General features: G+C 40.0%; 1 protein-coding gene across 1 annotated transcript in view; it reads right to left on the bottom strand.

The window, feature by feature from the left end:
* The window catches only part of PTEN (phosphatase and tensin homolog), a 46,264-nt gene that overhangs the window by 12,427 nt on the left and 10,057 nt on the right, over nucleotides 1-23,780 (bottom strand). Inside the window, exons 2-7 of the mRNA XM_065639137.1 lie at nucleotides 17,936-18,020; nucleotides 15,635-15,679; nucleotides 11,003-11,046; nucleotides 7,437-7,675; nucleotides 2,457-2,598; nucleotides 351-517 (exon numbers count right to left, since the gene is read on the bottom strand). Coding sequence (XP_065495209.1) covers nucleotides 351-517; nucleotides 2,457-2,598; nucleotides 7,437-7,675; nucleotides 11,003-11,046; nucleotides 15,635-15,679; nucleotides 17,936-18,020 — 722 coding nt within the window. The remainder of the gene's footprint in view (nucleotides 1-350; nucleotides 518-2,456; nucleotides 2,599-7,436; nucleotides 7,676-11,002; nucleotides 11,047-15,634; nucleotides 15,680-17,935; nucleotides 18,021-23,780) is intronic.

Consider the following 23,780-nt stretch of genomic DNA (forward strand, 5'->3'; position numbering starts at 1 on the left):
GTGCCTGCTCAAAGCTTAGGAAAATCTAGTGAAGAAAACAGCTGGAGTTAACTTGCTCAGTATGCAAGTCTATTTTTAGAATGAGAATGTTTCTTCCTCAATTAGATTACTCACTACTACCCAAACGACTGCAACACATATCCAGTGTAATTTTTATCCAACCTTTGTACATAATCTCACGAACTCTCAAAATATCCAGCTTTCATTTTGTGGTCGATTCTCTCCTTGGGAAAATTAGACATCAAAGAATTAAATACTGTGATTACACATCACCGGAGAATAACCAACATCCCAGCCCTGCATCAGGATTGGCTTGGCAACATTTTCCAGAAAAGCGAGAGAAAACCAACCTTTTTCAACATCTTGTTCTGTTTGTGGAAAAATTCCACTTTAATATCACCGCATACTGGCAGAGGTTGAGGGAATTCAAAATACATATACTTGTCTTCACGTCTTGAGGGTCCTGAAGGGGAGGTGAATATCTTTACCTTTAGCTGGTACACCACAAACTGAGGATCTGCATGGCAAAACAAAGCGTCACTTCATAAGAAATGCCTTCAAGTGTCAAAAAGTACAATATTAGTATTAGAATCACAGTCATGAGGGATGAGATCTTGGAAGTTAAATTAACACCTATTAAGAGTTAAGCACCACAGGGCAAACTTTATAAGATGTTACCTGAAACAACCTAACAGATTTCTGTCCTGTGTAGGAATACTCTCAAGATACCATAAGGTTCCTAGAAAATTGCTGTTTCTTTTTAATGTAATAAGAAATGACTATATGAAGACACGACTTCTTGACTTTTCCTTGCATATTGTGTCTCATCTCTATATTATATGGATGTAACTGGGGGGTTTTATTCTCTCATCTCTTTCCATTGCAGAGTGGGCGGTCACGTCAGCACAAACTGATTTCTACTCTTATACAAACAGAACTGTTATACAAATTAAAACAAAGACAAAATTTAACATTAATGCACAAACCAACCAGCACTGACAGACTACACAGACCGTAAGTCTGTCCTGTAAATCACCACCACCAAAAAAGCGGTGCTTATATTCCTCAAATCCTTAGAGCCATGAACCCCTGGCATCCCTTTGCTTTGCCTGAGAGGCACAACCCTGCTCAGTGACTTTAAAACAGAAGGAAGACAACAAGAAAGTCAGATCTAAAGTTATCACCTGTTGGTAAAATTACTACTGTCGCAGTAGATAACATGACTAAAGAAATAACATAGACCACTGGTTTCACATTCTGGAAAAAAAGAAAATCACTGAAAACTCCACAGAAATGTAAAATATCGCAGTACACAAAGATGTAAAGCTGATAGTTACTCTGCCTTCTCAGGTGCTTCACAAGTCTTTCGTTTACCCCAACATCCTATTGTGAAAATAGTCTGGTACGGACAAATAACCTACTGCTCATGCGAGCAATTTGTACTTGTAGCTCGGTTTTGCAAGCATAGCACAGTTTATCCAAAACATTAAATAAGTGGTAATTGCAGAAATCTGCAACCTCCGCACCTCTAACCTGGAGGCAAAGGTTTTTTGGCAGAGGCTTGTCCTCCTCCTGTAAATACAGCGAGCCTGACAAGTTGCTCGATTGTTTCTTGTGTGTGATACGTGTTCAGGTACTGCCTTACGACCATATTAATCGTGCAATTTTAATCAAAGCCACAGGAGGCACTGGAATTAGTAACACATTGCGGTAAGTCCCATAGCAAAGCCATTACAAAGACTTTTTCCACTAACAAAAAATGAGCACGCGACGCTAGGCAGTTACTGCCCTGTAATGCAGCCCACAGAAGGACAGACATGAATTCATATTTATACTTCAAAGTTTCAAGCAATCTGCTGCTCCTTACTAACAGGATGTGTAACAGCAAACCAGATTAATCATTTACAGGTTTATTAATACTTTACAAGCTCCACATAAAGTTTATTCCAGTGTTAATAAGATATTTACCCCATTGAACCTATTCTTTTAAAAAAAACATCATGGGAAGAATGATGTTGCTGCATTTGAAGCCAGCACGCCATTAAGCATAAGTTTTTCAGCAATTCATGTTTCCTCAAGAGTTTCTGTATTAAAAAAAGCGGCTTTCTACAAAAGGAATATCCAAATATATATATACGGCATCATTAACCTTCGAACTATTACATACTTCCCATTTAAAACTGTAGTGACAGAACCATACGAGCCTTCACAGACCTCAACTTAATTACACCTGGGAGGATGCTATTAAAATATTATATTAATTATATTTTAAATATATAATATATATAATATTATAATAGCAGACAGACTGCACTAGCCCAGCAGGTTTTGGAATGTCGAATCTTCTCCTCCATGAAGATATGCACCTCTTTGTGCCACATAACCAAACTGAGTTCACGGGCCGCCGCGTTTCCTGGCGAGAACTAACGGAGGATAACGGGGTGTCGGGTACTTACTGCAAGTTCCGCCGCTGAACATGGGAATTGTTTCAAACATCATCTTGTGAAACAGCAGTGCCACTGGTCTGTAATCCAGGTGGTTCTTTAACAGGTAGCTATAGTAGTACACGTAGCGCCTCTGACTGGGAATTGTCACTCCCTAAATACAGGGAAAACAAATGTTAAAACCATCATTTATGAGCATCACTCGTAGAGCTCCTGCCCACTACCTCAGAAAAAATCATTAAAAGCAAATAAAGCACCAATGAAAAGGTAGCTAAAGCACCTGGAATAAACCACCGTGCTTTATGCAGAGCATATGTCTGCAGCAGCTACGCGGGACATGGAAACGCCGAGTAAAGCAGCTGAGAGGAGAGCTGCACCACGTTCTGCACGGCACAGAAACCCAGCCCCACGCGTTTCTGTACAGCAACTCGTCACCACCCTCAGCGACTCCTTCATTCTGCACCATCCTGAGCACCTTACGGACAAGCAAAGACATAATCCAGCTGCAAACCATTCCCAAAGACAGCCTTGTTCTCCCCTTCCCTAGACACGTGCCCACATCCCTTGGACTCGTCTTGCACAGCTTTTCAGAGGAAGCTGTTGGCACACGATATCTAACACCAGGCGACTAATTACTAACCAGTCCCCAGCACGCAATGAGCAGGACACTGGTTTTCCAGTTACTTTAAATGTGTATCTGCAAACATCCACCTCAAGCAACAAGGCAAAGGCTGCTGCATTTTTTGGGGGACGGGGAGTGTGAGGCATTCAGCAGGAGGTGACTTGAACATACACGTTTTTAAGCACTGATACAGTAATTACATTTTGACAGCAGCTGAAATCAAAAGATTCTAACGATGTTTGCTATTAACACTCTGCTCCAGACTGGTGCTACCTTCTATTGCAAAATGCCGCTTCTCAAACGTTTTCACAAAAATCAAAAGTGAAAAGTTTCATTAACATACGCTCAACAGCCCAAACTGTTAAATAAAGGACTTCTCAGTTGAATTACAACCCTGAAGTAAACACTTGCTTTGAGAACACAGTACCAAAGAACATTTTAATCACTGATTTTAAATCAACTTAAACTTCAAGTAAAAGGAATAGCTTTAAAGCTCTTATATTTCCAAGCAAAAGTGATAAAGATGAAAAATAATTTCATTCCCTAGAAAATGCATTACATGGCTTATAAACAACCCATACTACACACTTGCAACTGTGTCAGTAAACTTTCATATTAAAACTAAATGTGAAACTGCAATACGCTGGAGATAACAACAGGTTTTCATATGAGAGTCTATGAGCATTTTGGTCAAAAACCCTAGAACACAGTATTTCTACAAACTGTTCCTTTTAATACCTGCTTCACCTCACAAGAGCCATAAGCTAAGAGCAGCTAGAGTACTTCTAATTTAGTAAGTATCTATCACTTCCTGCCTCTATTTGAAAACAAAAAAAGTAATTGTTTCCTTACCACTGCAGCTGTCTCCAAATGACAGAAAAGACTTTTCCCTACAGCACTTGTACGACCTGCTTAAGTAGCCCAAACCGACATTTTTGCCTCAAAAGACATCTCAGCAGTTATTAGACCCACTCCTTGAGGGAGCTTTACTGTTTGCTTTCCTGGGATCTGAGCCTCACGACAGAGAAAATCCCAGGCCCAGAGCAAGACGTCAGCAATTTGCCAAGCAGAAGAAAGCCACGCGCGTAAGGAAAACACAACCTCCTCCGCTCAGAGATTCTCCATGTCGGAAAGGATTGGCCCCATGGAGAACACTTACATAACGAGCTGATATTCCAAGAGGTGCAATCAATCCCCACTTACTTTTACTTAAGAAAAATAAAGAACAGGGAAGCAGTTTTAAGTATGTTCTCCTCAAGAAGCTTACATTTCCCATCTATCGCCATCATCATTTTTTAAATGGACATCAGAGAAGCTTCTTTAGTCCCTATGTCAGAGTTTCACAGGGCCCTGCCAAGCTGTGCACACATCACAAAGAACGTCAGGTGCTGCTCCTGGTTCTCCTCTCAATGTAGCACAGGCAGTATTATGAAGAACAAGCATTTTTGGAAGTAATATTCCCACATTCTCAATAGCATGCCCTGCTGTAACAGCAAAGCCAAAGCTGCAGCCTCAGACCAGGCTTATGGCATGAGTTTAGGTTTAGCGGAGGCTGTCGCCTGAGCACAGCGAACAAACAGGCATCACAACCGCTCAGCTCTGACACATCAGACGGCGGATTTCTACCCTGCTCAAAGAGCCATTCTGAGGCTTCCCCGCACAAAAGCACTAGTTTCCATGTCCAGTTACACCACTATTAGGAGCTGCTCCTAAAAATACAGCAGTATGATGCTCAAATAACGCTCCTGAATGGATCGTCTCGAGCTCAAGCACTTGAGTGTTGCTCCCAGCTGATATCCATCTGTTGAGTTTACTCTTCCTTCCAAGACTAATCTTCACCATAAAACCTTCAGGGCAGAAGTGGGAATAAAGAAAGACTTTCTCCAGCTGTAGGAAGGTAAGTTGTCAGTCTTCATCTTCATGGTAGTATTTCAGCGTTCATCTTAAGGAAAAAGCAGCTGATAAGCTAACCATATCAAACAGCGGAAGCAGCAGCTTTTTTTGAAGACTTTTTTGAGGGTTGACTTCTCTGTCAGCTCTGAAAACAGGCTGGACAATTACAGTTCTTTACACAATTTCAGAAAAGTTTGTCTCCCTTGGTTCAAAGAGAAAATAGAAATCAGCCCTGTTCTACTACAGTAGTGGTGACACAACCATTTAGCTTTTTTTTTTTTTTAACTTTCTAATGTTAACCATTACCTTCTTCTGAATAGGTTCCCCCCACTATAATGAGTTTCAGAAGTCAAAAGAGTCAGCTTATATGGAGGAAAAAAACCCAAAACAAACACAACAGGGTTTTTTTTCTTATTTTCTTATTCCCCACTACCTTTCCCAGGACAACAGCACATTAACAGACTATCGAGGAACTGTCAGCCTCATCCACAACAACTCTCACTTGATGTCGCAAAAGCCTCTGTGAAGCTTCTTCCCCCAGCAGGCACTTGGGAAAAGCTTGCTACAGAAGTACTCGAGGTTGTTCTCTTGACCAATTAGTCATATTTCCTCTTGCAATTAGGCTCGTGCTTCCTGCCAGCACGGACTAAATCCTCTCGAGAATCACACTGCCACATATGTTAATGGCAACGGCGATTTTAGCTACACTATTCTGAGCAGCTATATACAAAGTGTACACCTTGTGCTTACTTTAAACGAGGAAAATTTGGTACCTAATAAAGCCAGTTTTCCTTCATCATGCATATGTTAGTCCCACAAAAAAAAAAAAAAAAAAAAGGCATTTTCTTGTCCCTAGGTGCAAACAACTCTTGCAATGCCTCATTTACTTTGAGTTCAGGAAGTCAGTTACATAAAGGTGTGGTGAAGTGTCAAATCAGAGCGCAGCACTTGACACATAACACTGAAATACGGGCCACAAGGCAAGAAAAAGCTCCCAGAACCTGCACTGAATACCTGTTTATAAACACTACTTTAAGAACTATATGAATCAGATGCTGCCCACTGTCCACGTAAAGATAACCATGCTGAAGTAGAGCTAGAAAGAAAAAAAAAATTAAAAAAAAAAAAATCAAGTCTCCCAGTAGAGACATCGAAACTAAAACAAAGTTGGTGGTTACAGACAATATTTACAGTGAAGCTAAACAAGACTCTGCTATTCCTGTTTACTAAGTGCTGCCTTACCTCAAACATGCCAGAGGTACCACTGAACACCCGACTGACCTTACCCTCAACACACTAACACGCAGAAGCACACCCCTCTTTTTACAAAAGGGAAACTGAGGTACACCACGCTTCACTATTTATTTGTGAATTTTTGTCATTTTCAGGATATTTTATCCAGTTCTTTAGATAATCTCCATCAGCAGGAGTAATCTACACTGTTTGTTCAGCATACAGCTCATTCCTATCCACTATCCTACACTCTTACCACAAAGCCACAAAGTTTTGATAGGAAACCTTGACGCTGTCTCCACTCAAGTATTACACCACAACTATATTCTCAGCAGCACATGGAATAACAGCTTCATCTTGTAAATAGAGTAAACTAAGTTATTTGCTCCTTCCGGTGAATTAACAGCCAAATTGTAAAATTCCTTACACGACACGTCTGCTCTCGAGAGCCTTCAAACACGAAGCTCCGCTTATTAGAGGCCCACGCGCTGTGAAATTAATACTTTATGCAAATATTACACCTCATTATATTTAGAGAGGATTTCATATAGGGAGGTTATATTCCTATTAATGAGGCATGACCATGCCAGAGAGGTCCAACACACTGTTATCGCTAAGTCTGTCTGTACCACTGACAAGGGCGTAACAGAAAGCTCCTGTAGCCATGAACATCATTTCTCTAAAATGAAATCCTCCCATTTCTCCTCAGGAGAAGTACAAGAAACTACAATAAATGGCAGCATCTCATGAAACAGGCCCCAGGGCAGCCAGCCTCTGGGCTTTTATTGAAAACAGGCATCTAACAGACTCTTCCAGTACGGATATTCAACTGTAACAACTACACATCTCCAGACAGCACCACAGAAGAGAACCTGAGGAGATGAACCACTCACCCATTCAGGCAAAACAAGCTAGAATAATCCTCTTATTTGGGCTGAAAATGCTGAACGAGAAAGGTCAGTCATCAACTGCCCATTTGCTGCAACACACAGCAGAATGCTATTTAAAGGGCTATTTAAAAGAAACTGTCCTTGAACAGGAGATGGAAAAAACAGACTGGTTTAGTGTTGTGACTAATTACTACTGCTCCTTAGGAAAGCTTGTTCACAGCTGCACTGATATCAAAGCTAAATCAAACCAGATATAACAACTGATGAAAAGTATTTCTTAAGGGGCTTGACTATTCAAATGAGCACAAGGGGAAAAGCATAAAGATACAGGTACAAGAACAGAAAATAGCTCACCTTCTTGTCTCTGGTCCTTACTTCCCCGTAGAAATCTAGGGCTTCTTGAGCCTTTAAAAACTTGCCTCGATGCAACAAATATGCACATATCATTACACCAGTTCGTCCCTTTCCAGCTTTACAGTGGATTGCTGCAACATGATTGTCGTCTTCACTCAGCCATTGGTCAAGATCTTCACAAAAAGGTTTGATAAGCTCTAGCTGTGGTGGGTTATGGTCTTCAAAAGGGTACTGTGCAACTGCAATGAGAAGTAGTCATTTATCAAAACCTCAAATTACAGCAAGCTAAACCAGACAGGTCAACTTGGTGACAAGCATGCAAAAAATTAACTTTCCAAATAACCCGCCCGTCTTACATATAGATAATTTTTTTTTTATTCCAATATTACTCAGAAATGTACTGCATATCATATGCATGGCGGACATTTATCTAGTAATTCCAAAGCAAGCATCTTGCTACATGAAGAGGCTATTTCACATCGCTACCGAAATGAGTGGCAGAGACTCTGTATCTTAAGTCACAAATTTTCTAGAATTCAAAAGTGCACTGGCACAAAGAACAACCTTGCGAAAACCCATTACTCCAGCAATAATTAGACTACCTGCTGAGAGAAAACAGGGCCAGACCTCAGTCACTAATCAGACAATAGGAATTTTGCTGAAAATTCTGAACACAGTTGGGTCTACATTGGGAACAAACTCTCAGAACTTGCTCAAAGGGGTTTTGAAACAAAAAACTCCAATTTACGCAATAAAAAAAAAAAATTGTAATCGAGAAAGAAATCTCATGTAAGGCACTTGAAATACTTGGAGGTTTTAAAGTCAAACCTTTTGGCCTTTTTCTTATATGCATATATACAAGCACACAAACACTTTTTTCCATCTAGAGATGGAAAGAACCTCAAGCAAGCATGCAAGAAATGAAAGAAAACACAGAAGAGTGAAAAATAAGCCATAAGCAGAGACAAGCAGCCAGACCTCTAACACCTGAGATGACAGATGCCACCAGGCTGACTGGCACAATTACATAGGGCTGTACTAATTTCATCAGGAGAACAGCACTTTTTATAAAGGCGCACCCCAATTCTCAATTGACAGACTGGGGATGTTATAAATATAACTCTGGTTCATTTAATAATTCTCAGCTAGAAACACCATTTCCTTTTCTGGTCTAAAAAGGGATACATTCCATTTTTTGGCAAGTGTTTGTACTCATTTTGTAAGTACTGCTCCCTTGTCACACAGGCTAGGCTCTTTTTGATGAATCCCCAAGGACTCGGAGAGCAGAAGCGAGGGATGAAGTTATGGAACTGCTAAATCACTGCAGCACAAGCCCAAAGTCTTTCAGACTGCAAGGACAGTTTATTCACTCACAGTACTGACCACCCACTTAATCTCTCAGGAGACCAAATAGGGAAGCCCAATAAAGTGAATAATTTTCATTAAAGAAGCAGCAAAGGTTAGTGAAAATGAATGTACACTAAGAAATTCTTCCACGTGGAAGATCTAAAGATTCCCCAAATTATATTTTTATGTGAACTTAGAGTGAATGCCGCTTTTTTGCAGCAGATGTAAATGAAAGGAGCGATTTATTTATAAATGCCTAAGAAAAGAAGCTATTAGACTCAAAGTTGTACAGACAAATCCACAGCATCTCCTATCATAACTAAATCCAATAAGGTTCCTGTGAAGAGGAGAGACAAAGTAGTCCTGAAAGTATGGTCTGAAAAATCCCAAGTGGCTAACAGCATTCTGAAGATGCTCTCCAAGATTTGGGATCAAAGGCAAACTTTGCGGTATTGTCTTCAAAGATGGAATGAGGAGCAGATGAAATGGGTGCCCTGTGATGGCTCAGAGAGATTCCGAGTCAGAAAGCAACCTTAGGAAACATTAAACTGCCTCATCTTGAACAGGTCCTTGAGAGGGTGCGGGTCCTCCGTGGATTTTGGTTCTTAACATGGGAACACACATCAAGGAGAAGGGTTCTGATAAGTCTCTCCAAGCTCCTAGACACTGCAAGAAAAATCCCATAAAGGAGCAAAGAAAAAAAAAAGCGAACATGGAAGTATTTCAGAAACTGCAAAAACCCTGGACACAAAGCAAGTGTCCAAAGAAGATGAAGAGCTTTTAGTGTTCAGTTTTGAATTCGATGCAAGAGGACTCAAGTTGAATAATGAACTACTATCGTGTTTCCTGCTAAGCCTACACATAGGAAGTTCCCTTTGAAATTTATTCAGTTCAGAGACTTTAGAGCAGAACTGTTGCTCCTCTGCTAAGTGAAGTCCTGAGTCAACTATTGGGTTATCTAATGTAATTGATTTGGGGATGAAAAGAAAAAAAATGCAACACGTAGCTCCCCACAACAGTGTCATCCTATGCAGAGGAGGAGCTGTGAAAGGTGCTGTCACAAAGGAGCATTTTGGGCTGGGATTAACAGTGAAAGGATCTGAGCGCCCGTGTAGTAAAGAGCATAAATTAAAGCAGGTATATGCTCTGGATATATTAGAAGTATGTCCTTTCCATTTACGCCTTTCCTACTCTTGCCCAAAGTATTGCTCAGTTTTAAAATATTTTTTTTTTCTGGCTTGTATGTGTTGAGTGAGGTTTCAAGACACTGTCATTCAACATTACAAGAGCAGATCAGAAGTGAAGATGACTTCAACATGACAATTTTAGTCCTTCTATATTCAGACATTAAAGCAGCCAATTACATTTTGGTCATGTTCTAAACACGATCTTTACAACTAGAAGGATGATTAATAATAATAATCATAATAAGCTGAACCCTTGCTATGATGTAGTATTAGCCAGAAACTCCAAAGTTTATCCATCTCCTACAAATTATGTTCACACAAGCACTTCTTATCTACCCAGCACTCCAAAGCATTGCATGAAGAGGAACTCCAAGCTCTACTACTGTGGACAGAGATGTTCCTCTACACAAAGAATAAAAGGAAATCTGTATTTATTTATTACCTGGGGAGTGAATACTGACAAAACAGGTACATGAGTTACCACTCACCAAAGGTCTGATCAAAAGGAGCACCTAAACTTTCCCCACTGGCTCTGGTAGCTCTGCAAAGTGTCTAAGAACCAACTCATCTCAAAGAGGAATCGCATGGGAATTTATTTATTTTTTTTTAAAGCGACTGAAGGTTTGTTCCAGATCTTCAAAAAGTTGTTTTATATGAACAGTGGCTTAAGTATTCTCCATTTTTATTCTAAGTGATGCTCCTGCATAAAAACCAGACTTCTCTAGGCTTCACATCTACATTTTACAAAAAGTTTCTACACTGAATTGAACAGAAAATCCTATATAATCCATTCTGCAAAATTTTTTCCAACAGTAGACTTCCGAGTGCCTTACTAGAGATCTTGATCTAGATAACTGTCAGCAACAGACTTTTTTTGAAAGCATCAAGAATATAGCAAGTTCCTCCAATGACTCAAAGCCATCTGACATCATTTCTTTTGCCCAAATCTCCTACATTACTATTCACCAGCTCCTCCTTTATACCCTCATTCAAAAACGCTGAAGTTTGAAGAGAAGAACAGTAAAAACATACCTCTGCAGTTAAATTTGGCGGTGTCGTAATGTCTTTCAGCACATCTGAAAAAGAAAAATAGACAAGAGTCCAAGACAAGTCTCTGATGCACTCCCAACATCTGTCACACCTTGGAATGTACAGATCAACATATTGGAAAGTCATATATAGCCGTCACCTTCATGATTTAAAAGCCAGAGGTTACGTACAGATAAACTGTTTTGTTGCAGATGTATAAAGTTGCTCACTAAAATATCAGTTATTTTACTGAAATACAATTACTTACCCTACGGTAACTGTGGTGCATCAGTATGTTTTAGTCAGTGTGACTCTCACTGGCGACATTCACACAAGTAATGCAACACACTATTACTTTTTAACACCGTAGTATTAACACCTCTAGCCACTCGAGCAGCTTTATCCTTCCACACAAACACAGAAAGACTAGATGGCTACGACCTTCATCCAATTGACTCTGAACTCAAAATGCATTTCAAGATGCGTCAACAACATGGGTGATGGGGATCCCGAGGACATTTCAAAGATGCTCAGTTTGTGCAACCTAAGCAAGCATTCTTCCTTCAATTACAGGACCACAACAGGACCACCAGAGCCTACTGAAAGCACCATTGAATATTTTAACGGAGATCACTTGTATCAAGCAGATATTGTGCTAGTGCTCCCCAGCTTGGCATTTGTTCTTCAAAATAGGTGAACTCAAAAGGCCAGTCAAGCAGTTTTCCCCTCAGAGACTCTGGAAAATGGTCCATTTCCAAAGACTCTGGAGTTGCATCAATGTCTGTCTCACCGTTCTGTAAGAGTCCCACTCTAGTTAGTTAGCTAGTAGTGCAGCAAACCACGCTGAACTAGTCTTGCAGGATGACTTGCCTAGGGACAAACATCAGTAATCAGATAGAGACAATCCGATCAGCAGGGCTCTGATACAAATGGCACGCTGCAAGAGAATGAGCTCCATCAGATGCTCAGGGTAAGGGGAAAGGCGGCAAGAAGTGGATGACCGTGTTTAATTCTCCTTGGAGTTGCTCTCTGCAGGCAAAATGATGCGCCCCTACACGATGCCAGGGAAAACGGAGTTGAGGAAGGAAGACGAGAACAATCCTGCCCTGAATCAACAGGGCTCCAGGTTGAAACACAACGATGGGGAGACATTTCAGCAGGCAAAACACATCCAGATCTTCTGTTCCAATTATAACCTGTACTCTTCATAGGGTTCAAATAGGCACACCAGTTTCAGGACTGGCACGAGCTTCCCTTTCCTCAATAGATAAGTTATGACTGCAGCCTTTGGAGCCATAAGGGGCTTACGTGACACTTTCAGACACACAAACTTTTAGGCTCCTATTTCTATGACTGTTGCACGTAACTGGAGCCTCACATGCGCCGCATCAAACCTCGTCCACCAGACTCGCACATCAAGGACAGGGGCAGCTCTGCTGGGGTTGCATGTGTGCTCGGCGCTTGCCTTCCTCCAAATTCCAGAGCCTTCTCACCTCCAGCCTCTGCTAGGGACACGGCTGGCAGTTTTTACAGCTCTGATCACACTGCTCCTGCTTTCTCCGGGTCCAAAATGATACGGCACAGGTTAAGCTGGCAGACGGGACTCAAAAAGACCCATTATCTACATTTGAGCACTTAAGAAGAAAGGTGAGACATAGTATGTACATCCAATACGGAATCACCACACCTGGAGTGGCCACCAGCCATGCTGGGCAAAGCCTGTTATAAACAGCTCAGCATTTGAATTTTGGAAGCTGAGCCTGCTAGGAAGCAAAGCAGTTAACACAAAGTGCCTTACCCAAGAAAGTTTCCTTCTTCCTTTTAAAGAAACACCCAGTTCAAAGGGGTACTAACAGACGAAAGTCTTCAAAACAAACAAACAAATCCACGTATGGGCAAAAAAGTCTTCAAATTTTGAAGTTTGAGAGAGTATCAAGTAGAATACCACCAGGGATAAAAAATAGTTTTGTTGATACCAAGGATAGAAACTGAGCATGGAACATAGTCATGTCAATCTAGGCCCTCTTATGGGAGCTGTACACAACACAGGGCAAATGCAGAGCTCCAGACAAGGCTGTACAAAACATACCCCAGTTTAATTACACAAAACACATATGTATCTGCAGCAGAGATCCCACCAACACACACTTTGGGGGATGCTTCCATTGCTTCACATTTCGAATGCATTTGTGTTTTTTTAAAAAACACTATTAGACCTGTAATACAGCCAGATCTCCAGAAATGTTCAGAAACCTGAACATTTTTTTTTTATTTTGGGTGAGGAGTGTGGGTTCCCACGGTTCTTGTAATCCTCCTGGTGATTAAAGTGAGTTTAAAGGCAGCCAGGCACCTTTCTGATCGTCACCACGATCCCACTGGAGACACGACCAAAACCACGGCAGCCTGTGCCAAAGCCCAACCCCATGTACACAAAGGTACACCTAGTTTGCACATAAAATCCACATTGTTCATTACAGCCTCCTTGAACTATCTGCCTGTAGGACAGTTAAAAGAAATACACTGGAGAAGATGGAGATTACTACAACAGGGGAAGCTAACAGTTTGGTGGTATGTGAAATCAGGAGATGCAAATGAAAGAACTTGTTAAAATAAAGAATACTAACAAAATAGGAAAAGGCTAAAGGCACACATGAGAAAACCAACCCAAACGAACAAAATTAAATTGACTGCTCAAACATTCACTGGGAAGTTAAAAGCCAAGATGCAAGGATGAGGCATAACTGACATTGAAGCATCAGTTCAGAAAAATCTCTCTACATCCTTTTAAATGAAACTGCTCAATACACACATTATTATCAACTTCATATAACAGCTACCTTAAGGGAACTCAAACCCCATGACAAATGTTTGAAATAATTCAGAATATAATCACGTAACTCCTCTGCACTCCCACCTCCTTCTCTTAAACACAGACAATAGGTTGATTATTTACAAAGGATCGGCTTAATTTTATGAGATTCTGTCCGCTGAAATACCTGAAGGCTGCAATTTCTTCCCATCTCATGACCAAATATTGCAACAATTCACCTAATGGTACTTAGGTACTTAACATGTGGACAAATTTTGCCTGCATGAAGTGATAACTTGGCCTGTCTAGCCAGAGATACCCAGTTTAAAAGTTATGCTTTCCAAGCTGTGCAGTAATCACTTGAATCTTCATTTGCATCTGATCCATGTTTTAGGGAGGAAGAAGACCCATACACTTTAAAAGGATGTTTTCTCCTGCAAACGTTTTCATCCGAGGGTGAATACAGTAATTTTAGGAAGTTTCACTTGCAATGGTTTTGAAGTGAGCAACAACAACAACAACAAAAATTGATGGGGGGTTCTTGCACTAAAACTAAAGAGCTAAAATTTTTATATGAAGAACTTGAAGACAAAAAAAGAAGAAAAAATAAACACACACACGAAAAGATGACAAAAACCCCACAACACATGCCTTTGGCACACCTGGACAAGTTCTTTCCACAGCTGAAAACACACGTATCAGCAACATAAATGTCAAAAGCTTGCGTCTTGTCACAGCTCTGCTCACCTAAAAACTTTAAACTTGTCCCTTTGTAGAGCTGGGGAATTGGTTTTTGCCTTTTCTCCAGTAAAGTGAGGTTACTAACATACAGCAAAGTGGCAACTTTTCAAGCACCACCTCCCCGAGAAGCTACTTGCTAAGGTGCACAGAAGTCTTACTCAACTCTTACTTTGTGACCAAGCCTGGAATTAACACACAGCAACCTACTGCTTTTACCTGTCACTTCAAGGGGGTGTTAGATTCTATGTGATACGTATCTCCACAATGCATTGTAATTACAATGTAATGCATTGCCTAGATTTCCATACTACAGTAATTTTTCCATTAGCTGCAGATATATAGAAACATATTCATTTTTAAACAATAAAGCCTTAACAGCTCAGAGAATCAATAAAGCTTCAAATTAGATTTCTGGGAAAAAATGAGGGGTAGGAAAACCATGACCTACTTTTCAACATCACCAAATCACTTATACAAATGAATTAGCCTAAGCTAATGTATAAAGATGATCAAGGAACAGGAACGACAAAAAAAAAAGTTCCCTTCTGTAACAAGAACAGCTTTCTGCATAACTTAATTTTTCAGAGGAAAATGTTACACTTAAAAGAGTGAGAAACCATCACATTAGCAATTGCTGCAATAGCTTTTTCAAAGTAAAACAGGGACAGTCAAGAAGAATGAGGAAGCGAACAGAACCTGGGTACCAATGCAGTTTGATAAAAAAGAAGAAAAAAAACCAAGAAAAATATTCATTTGGCAACTTTTTCACTGTGGACATTAATACATTAACAGAAAGCCTGCTGTGAATTACTTTTCACTTTTTAATCACATGGTACAAGCTCCAGATGGGCGAGATGCCAAGTCATTTAAAAGCATTCAAGTAATACGAAAACACACCAGCATTTCATTTAACCTCACTCAGCTCCACTAAATGAAGTAACAGTGCTCTCAATCAGGCTTAATTGTTTTAAGAAATGTGCAAAACATCTCTAGCTCTGCTTCAGTACAGCAATGAGCCACCCTCACTCATAAGCTATTTTTAGAACTCATTATTTCAGAAAATACATCTATAAGAGCATACTTACAGATTGTATATCTTGTAATGGTTTTTATGCTTTGAATCCAAAAACCTTAAATAGAAAGAAAAAAAAAAGGCATGTATTAATATACATCGCAATAACGGTGACCTTAATTTGCAGCCTCGTTAAAGTACCATCCAGCATGTGCGGTTGTGCATTCCAAGTCCCATCTGGCCCTGCGGTGCCTCCAAGTCAGGGAGGCAGCGTGTTGCAAACCTCACTCGTGCAAAAAAGCCAGTATACAACTACTTCTGCAACTGGGGAGCCCAGGATCTGACCCGCAATTGAAGTATTCATCGTACGGACCAATCTGCACTGATTCCTAAGATACCTGCACGGCAATATATTAAGCTGAGGAAGGGTTGTTTTATTTTTAAAGCACAAAGCATCGATTACCTAAGGTATCAGTAAGCACTTCCAATTTAATCATCTATGCAAAATATTTTGCCACAGTGGTATTTCCAGTGAAAAAAAAAAAAAAGGGCAGTTAAAATAACTTTTGTGCTCCAGTCAGAATCATTTATTTTAATGCCGAGGTTTTTAAATGGCTGTTATTTGTCACTGAAGTCTGAGGACAGCACCCGACGATATTCCGGGTTCAGAAAGGAGGAAGAAGACTCTGATAATTTTCACACTCCTCTCATTTTCAAGCTCACTTTGTAACAAAAACTTCCCATAGAAGCCTCAGAGAGCCAAAATGCAAACATGATTCATCAAAATTGCCGTGATTATATATGATGTGTCACCTGGCAATGTTCAAGAAGAAATAACATACAAATGTTTACACTTAACATCATCAACAGTGTGTATCTGCACATCAGCCAGAAGGAATTTAATTAGCCATGACAGAACATGCTGTTCAAATCGAAAAGAAACACTAGCTGCTAAAATCCTGGAAAGCTGAAGCGAAAACATGCTCTGGTTATCAGTCATAATATTCCAGAAGAACCTAGAAGAACTCTGTGGTTAAACCAATGTATTAAAATAAGAACAGATGTGCATGCTCCTTGTGCAGCATGGAGGACGAGATTCCAATTTCATCAGTAAAAATATTTCATTACTCCCCCTGTCACCCCTGTACTTCTCATACAGCATTAACATTCAATTCTTCAGGATACCAGCTATTCAGAAAGAGCCCACTGGCATATCGCAGCTCAACAGCAATTGCTCCGGAGCTCAAAGGTGTTGAATTTCTGCATAAAAAGGTCTTGGAAAAAAATTCCACAATAAAAAGGTGACAGTAGTAGATGAGGAGCTGCAGATTGCAACACACAGAATGCTGCGTGATCTCATTTTGTACATTATTCTCATCTAAAAATAAGGGGCAAACATAGCATCACTTCAGCATCCAGCTCGCTACAGCCACTTAATTTACATCTCTCCGTATCTTAATTTGGTTGATTACACTTTTAGGTGATCACTACTCCTTTTGATCAGGGTGTTTGCGGACAACTGATAATTATACAGTCCTTCCCTTTCAAAAGTCTAATTTACACATATCTACATAGTTAACCATTAAAATCTACTTTCCTTCATACAGAAGCAACTGAAACCAATGCTACTGCCTACTGTAATATATAGTTTTTAATGCAACCTCTCACACTACATATTCCAGGTAGAGTTCTAACTAAACAAATTACAACGATGCTCCTAGAACACTGAGTACACCTTCCACAGCTGCATCCAGCGGTTCACAGGAAATAACTTTAACATAAAAATTACAACCTGCAGGTTTTTTTACAAAACGTGCTATAAAGCATCACTAGCAATAATGACTTTTAGCCGATTTTTTCGCTTGTCCACAATTACTGAACAGAGCCAGATGTAAAAAACTTTATCTAAAGTCACCTATACTTACTACTTTAAACCAGAATTAACTTATCGAGCAGTCCATTTATCAACTGAAGAAAGGATATGGGCAAACATATTTTGAAATGCCATCAGCTATCTGAGGAAACTCTCCACACCGTGAGCAGAGGCACAGACCGACATCTTTCTAAAAGCAGAAAACCTCCTTTTACTCCAACGCAATTTACTCAAGTCAATTTTTCACACTGGAAAAGCAGGTTACATGCATTTGAGATAACTCAGAACAGCAGCCTGGGCTAAAATTCTTGAAAATATCATTTTTGCTGCTTCCAACATTTTTCAGGAAATCTAACAAGGCAACAACTACGAGGTACAAAAGTCTTGGCATTTCTATGAGTCAGAACACACCACCTTTCCTTAGCAAAACATAAATAAGCGCAGAAAAGGACACTTGTGATTTAAAAGAATAAGTTAAGGAAAGGAAAAATAAAGCCTTACCTTACTACATCATCAATGTTGTTCCGATATACTCCTTCAAGCCTCTCCGCAGGAAAACCCATAGCAATTATGTTTGGATAAATATCTGAATAGGCAAGTTACGGAAACATTCGTAAAGCACGTGAAATTTCTACAATAGCATTAAACGGCCATTAATCAATGTTTAACTGTATCAAAGTCAGAGCAACAACTCCAATCAATTCCCATATGTGAACAATTCAGTTTTATACATGCAGTAATAAGGGATCTTTAAAAACAAACAAACAAACACACACTCACCAAAAAACTGAGAAAAAAAGGTTGAGGGGGTGGAAATCAGGAGGGAAACTTTTGAAAATGCAGCACTTCAACCACAGCCACTATAATCTCCCTACAACTCAACAGATAATTTATTAGAAGTCTGTGCTATTGGGCAGCTGATGGGTAACAATCCACCAGAAAAGCGAAGTCAAGTAACCCAGTTCCATCACACATCGTCTCACCAGAATTGCACAGATGCTACATTTGAGTAGCATGTTAAATCCAATGGGACACTATTATAATATTTTTAATATGAAAATAGTCTCGTGTGACTAACTTGCAAGATATTCCGAATTAAAACCCATGCTCAGGTCCCCACTGATCTCAAAATAGGTATACCACGCAAAAACAAGCAAAAAAGTGCATTTTAGGCACGCAAGGCTACAAAAACATGAAGGTTTTTATCACTTTCCATGACTTCTACACCACAGATCACTATAGCAGCTGCTAAGGTAGCTCTGAATGCCTAAATGTAAGATATTGCAATAGATGGGAAAGTACAGATCTGAAAATAATTACATATCTTGTTTGCTAAAAAAAGAACTCCCTACTTCTGGAAAAATATTCTCGTTTCTTATTCTGCACTACTTCTAATTCACTTGCCAAAAGCAACCCGAGATAAAGAACTTAAAAAAAGCATCTTTTACCAGAAACAAATTAGTGCTAAGGAAAAAGGCCAAATAAGAAAATTTTAAGTTTACATCCAGAGCCAGTAAGGAATTCAAAACAAATTGCTAAAAAAATACTGGTATTTGTTTTCCTGGTGCTATAATGATATATGGATTTTTTTTTTTTTAAACAGAACTCAAGAGAATAAAGTACCCCCAAATTTTAAACAGTATTAGAAATGATAACATAGTGAAGAAGCTTCACTGAGAAGTAAAACAGAAATGAAACTAGCAGCTCGAAAACAGGCCATACCCTACCGCATTAACATACTCCTCCTCAAACTAATTTTAGAAGGAATAAGAACAAAGCACGACATGTTTGAAGTTGGCTCTGCTTTAAACAAGGGGGCTGAAATAGGTGATTTCCAGAGGTCCCTTTCAACCTCAATTATTCCACAATTTTAAGAACCGTTTTTCATTTTAAGGTTAAAATACAACAAAGCTCCAAAGAGTAAACATCAGAATGGACGACACTGCAGCAGCTTCTAAGATATTAATATTCCTGTTACTTGCATAGGAAGAAAAGCCTGAAGTGGGATACAAACCACTTTACTCCATCCTTGCAGAATTCCCACAAGCCTGAGGACTCGCAGGGAAGCAGCACGGACCAAATTCTACATTTACAGTTCGTTACCTGGAAGACTTAAGGAAAACATTATGAGCTGAATAGACACAAATGATGTTTTCTACTCTCAAAAAAAAAAATCAGCATTTACTATGTTGTAATCCAAGTATTAAGACATTGGTCTGCTTGGACTATTCAAAAGATGATTTAAGCAGACAATGAAAAAAAATTTGAAAGCTTTTGAGAAATCCAAATAAATATCTGTAGCTGCCTTAAGTACAGATACGGAAAGGAGTTCACGTCTGGTTTCCAATCGATTCGGTACTTGCCCAACCCCCCAAAAAAAGCTTATATTGGGGGGAAAAAAGACAAAAACACCACCAAGCATCATGTTGTTTAACTCGCAGAGCTTGTGATAACTTCAGATACGACTGAATCACATAAATCTTAAACTTTGAACTTCACTCTGAATGCATTTTACTCCACGAGCAGTCCACACCTTTTTGTTAAATTAACAAAAGCTGCTATATAATTAGCAAGGTATTTACTGTGTTGTCACTTAATACTTGCCATAAGCAGAAGAAACTGGTGTAACCCACGTGTATCTGCTCTATGCCTATTAACAGTGAATTACCCGACTTTCAGACGCTCCATTATTCCCCATATCAACCTGATTTCTACCTACTGCCAGTTTCAGCATTTATACCCCAAAGCACCTCCCTTTGCATCCCGCTCAGAGCAGCAGGGCTGGATGAATTACCCTAGCAAAATAATCCAGATGGGACAAAGGGCGATGGCTTTAAACTGCAGGAGGAGAGATTCAGATGAGATATAAAGAAGAAACTATAGTATCAGCTGTGAAACACATGTTCTAACTTCATCAAATTACCATCTAACTTGCTCACATTTCTATTTGCAGTCAAGGGCTTTACTACACACTTTCTTCACGCGTTTCAGCCTGCAGTTTATGTTCAGATGCTTTTCTTCTGCTGTTGGCTTTTCCTCCGCGAGAGCCTAAGAACCGAGACACTTTCCAGGATTCCCAGCTGGTGCGAGATGGAAGCAAAGCAGACAGACATCCCGAGCAAAGGGAACAGAACATCTTAACGGCAGCATTTCCAGTTTGCAAGGCTCGTCCAAACACCAAAGCCTCAAAACATGCAGGCAGAGAGAGATAAATAAGTTCCAAAATATGCAACCCCCCAATCCACCAATGCAGGAACAGTACTCGCACAGCTCACATGGTTTCTGCTTTTCAGCACGACTGAATCCTTAATCGTCCATCATTCCAGGTGCATTTTTAAACCCAGATCTGGTATTGCAAAAGGTGTACCACAATATGGCAAGTAAATAAAGAAAATGAAAAAGAGACTTCAAATGGGGCGGTGGGAGGGAAGTATGAATCAATTTGCTGAAGCTGATTCAATAAAAGTGTTGGATGCTCTGTGGTTTTGGAACCTGACAGCACAAAAACTGAAATGTTGCTGAAAAACAAATGGATCCAACAGTGAGCCTAGATGGGTGGGCTGTTTTTAGAAAAAACGTGATTGTTTTTTAAACAGGCAAGTCAATTCCTCCCCCATCTAAATATAAGCATCCTGAAGTACCTTACTTATTATCTCAAAGTATCTCAAGGCTGGAATGCGATTCACACGCCGCTGCTGACTCACTCTTCTGTCTGCAGCAGATCTGGCCTTAAGGACAGTGGCCGCGGCGAGCAACAACTATGACAAATGCACTGATATTGCTGGCGAAGATCATTTTATGTCTTTTTAATATATGCTTCTGACGAGCACGCTAAAGCAGCACGTGGCTTTGAAATTCTTTTTTTGGTTCAGGCACCTGATGAATGCCCTTTGCTTCAAGGAGCAAAGTAGAGATGGAAGAACAGCGTGGAAGCTGTTTGCACAGATGATCTAAATCTCTGAGCAGAAATAGCAGTTTCGTCACTCAATTGAAAAAGCTGCCATAAAAACCAAGCTCTTCTATCCTGCAAAAAGATGCCCCAAAATGTGCAGCAAGCAAAGGGGATGGTTGTTACTGCATCCGCACTAACCTGTTTTTTGTCCTCATGCTGGGGAACAAAAAAGGTCCTGCCCAGGGACAGCCTGTGACTACGGCGGGGAAGGGTACGGAGCCAAGCGACCATCCTCTGAGCATCATCTTCAGCAAATTCTGCTGTCACCAGCCATGCTCAGCAGTCCAGACACTGCTTTTCACACCTCAGTTGATTTAACACTCATTTCCAAAGCTGAAACGAAGATATTTGCTACCCAGGCGAGATTTCTTACAAAGGAGCTTGGAAGCTGGGCTTACATTCAAAGCAAGAGTTCTGAGTCAGAGTGAAATAGGTAATAATACTGATAATTTTAGAAATCTGGAAGAACTGATGATTTAAAACATGCACCAAGTTCATTATCAATTCCAAGCTTTTTTTAAGACAGGGAAACGAAAAAAATCAATAAAGCCTCAGCTGTTTATGGAGCGAGTTCTACAACAAACGCAAAACGAAGTCAACCAAACTGTCCTAACTACCAAAATTTGAAATGGGCTTTCTAAAATAAATAAATAAATAAATGAAATAAAATAAACCCTGCCACATTTTGCCAAAGCAGCTCTTTCCTAAGAAACCCATTCCCAGAAACGGTTTCAACAGTTTTTAGAGCACTCATTCCTTTCTCAACCTTGTAAAACTTGGAGGCTGGGATTTTAGGTAGCGATCACAATAAAAAAGAGTACACGAGACAGACTCACGATACACAACAGCAAAACACTGAAATGTCATCTTCTAGTTGAGCTCATACTTCTAACTACAAAACTTCACCTTCCAAATGAACAATGACAACACTACACTATACCCAAGAACCTTAAAATGAAAGCACCCAATCATTATGCTAAGTTATCAAGTGCCACAAGGAAAACGCGATGCTCCGTCAATACTGAAGACATACCAAAGCAACAATCCGTACACCACTTCAGAAGCGCCTTTGCTCTAATGCTGTTTGTAGATTTAACAAAACATTCTTCTTAAAGCCCAAAATCATTCCCACATGCTAAAGATGTCAGTCTTCCCAGTTGCTATGAGGAAAATCCTGTATCATTATGCAAATCAGCAGTTCTAATCACTTTCAAAAATAGCTGTCTATATACTCACATCATGCCAGGATCAAATTAAAGAATATGCAGTACACACTTTGAATGTTACGTATGTATATGTAAAAGCAAATGACTTGTGTTAGTCCTATAACTCACAAGTTCAGATGTTTTCCTAATAATGGCAGTTGTCCAAAAAAGCATACTGAAATATTTACCAATTCTTGAGTTCTTAAACAACCCCAAGAAAGTTGCAAAAATAGACAGCTATTGCCTTTCCTGCAATGATCAACATTCTCAATATCTAGAATGTGAGTCATTAGAATATCTAAGCCATGTTATGAAGTCCTATTTCAAAGTGTTCAATCCCTTACCCTCCCTCTGCTCACGAAAAAAACAAAGCAAATGACAGAAAAACAAAGCAAATGACCTAATTGTCCTATTTTTTAAGCATGCTACAGCATGCAGTGCTTAAGAATTTACATATTGCCGTAATTTTTAAACCCAACGCTGACAACAGATCTTAAATCACGAACAAAAAACAACTTTAAAACTATTAGCCCTTTACAATCAAAGGCTTAAGGAAGCCCTACCAGGCATGAGACTTCATCTTTCTTTAAAATTTAAACCAAGCTGAGTGTTCCTGAAGCTGCAAATGATGGTCACCGTTCAAGTCACACTCTGCAGTTAAAAACTTACTGCCAAACCTGAACACGACACACGCAAATGTAATGACAACAGTCCATTTTTCCTGGCCCTCAGTTTCCAGCTTCTACATATGAATCTTATTTAACAAAGAGCAGATTTAAATTGGCGAATCTATGGCCTGAAAAAAGCTTCACGACTGCCAGGATTGCAAATTTTCACTTCCAGTTCAGGCAAGCAAGGCATGCGCTTGCTTTAATCTGCTGCTAAACAGCCCCGCTCCTCATTCACACCGAGCTGCTGTCGGTTTTGCTCCACCACCCGTCACCCATCGCCCTCCCGGCTGTCGAGAGCCCCGGGGCGAAGGAGAGCGGCCCCCAGCACAGGCCGGCCAAGCTGCCAACCGCTCGGTCCCATTTGACAGCGACACCAAAGGGCAGAGGAACAACGTGACTTTGAAGTCTCCGAAAAGTCGCTTTGTTGTCTTCAATTTGTCTGCAATTTTCAGGAACTCTGACTTCAGTAACCACGCACACACGGTCTAGCGGTGCATCTGGCCCTACCGGCTACGAAA

Source organism: Caloenas nicobarica, chromosome 7, assembly GCF_036013445.1.
Source record: "Caloenas nicobarica isolate bCalNic1 chromosome 7, bCalNic1.hap1, whole genome shotgun sequence".
NCBI classification, from domain to species: Eukaryota; Metazoa; Chordata; class Aves; order Columbiformes; family Columbidae; genus Caloenas; species Caloenas nicobarica.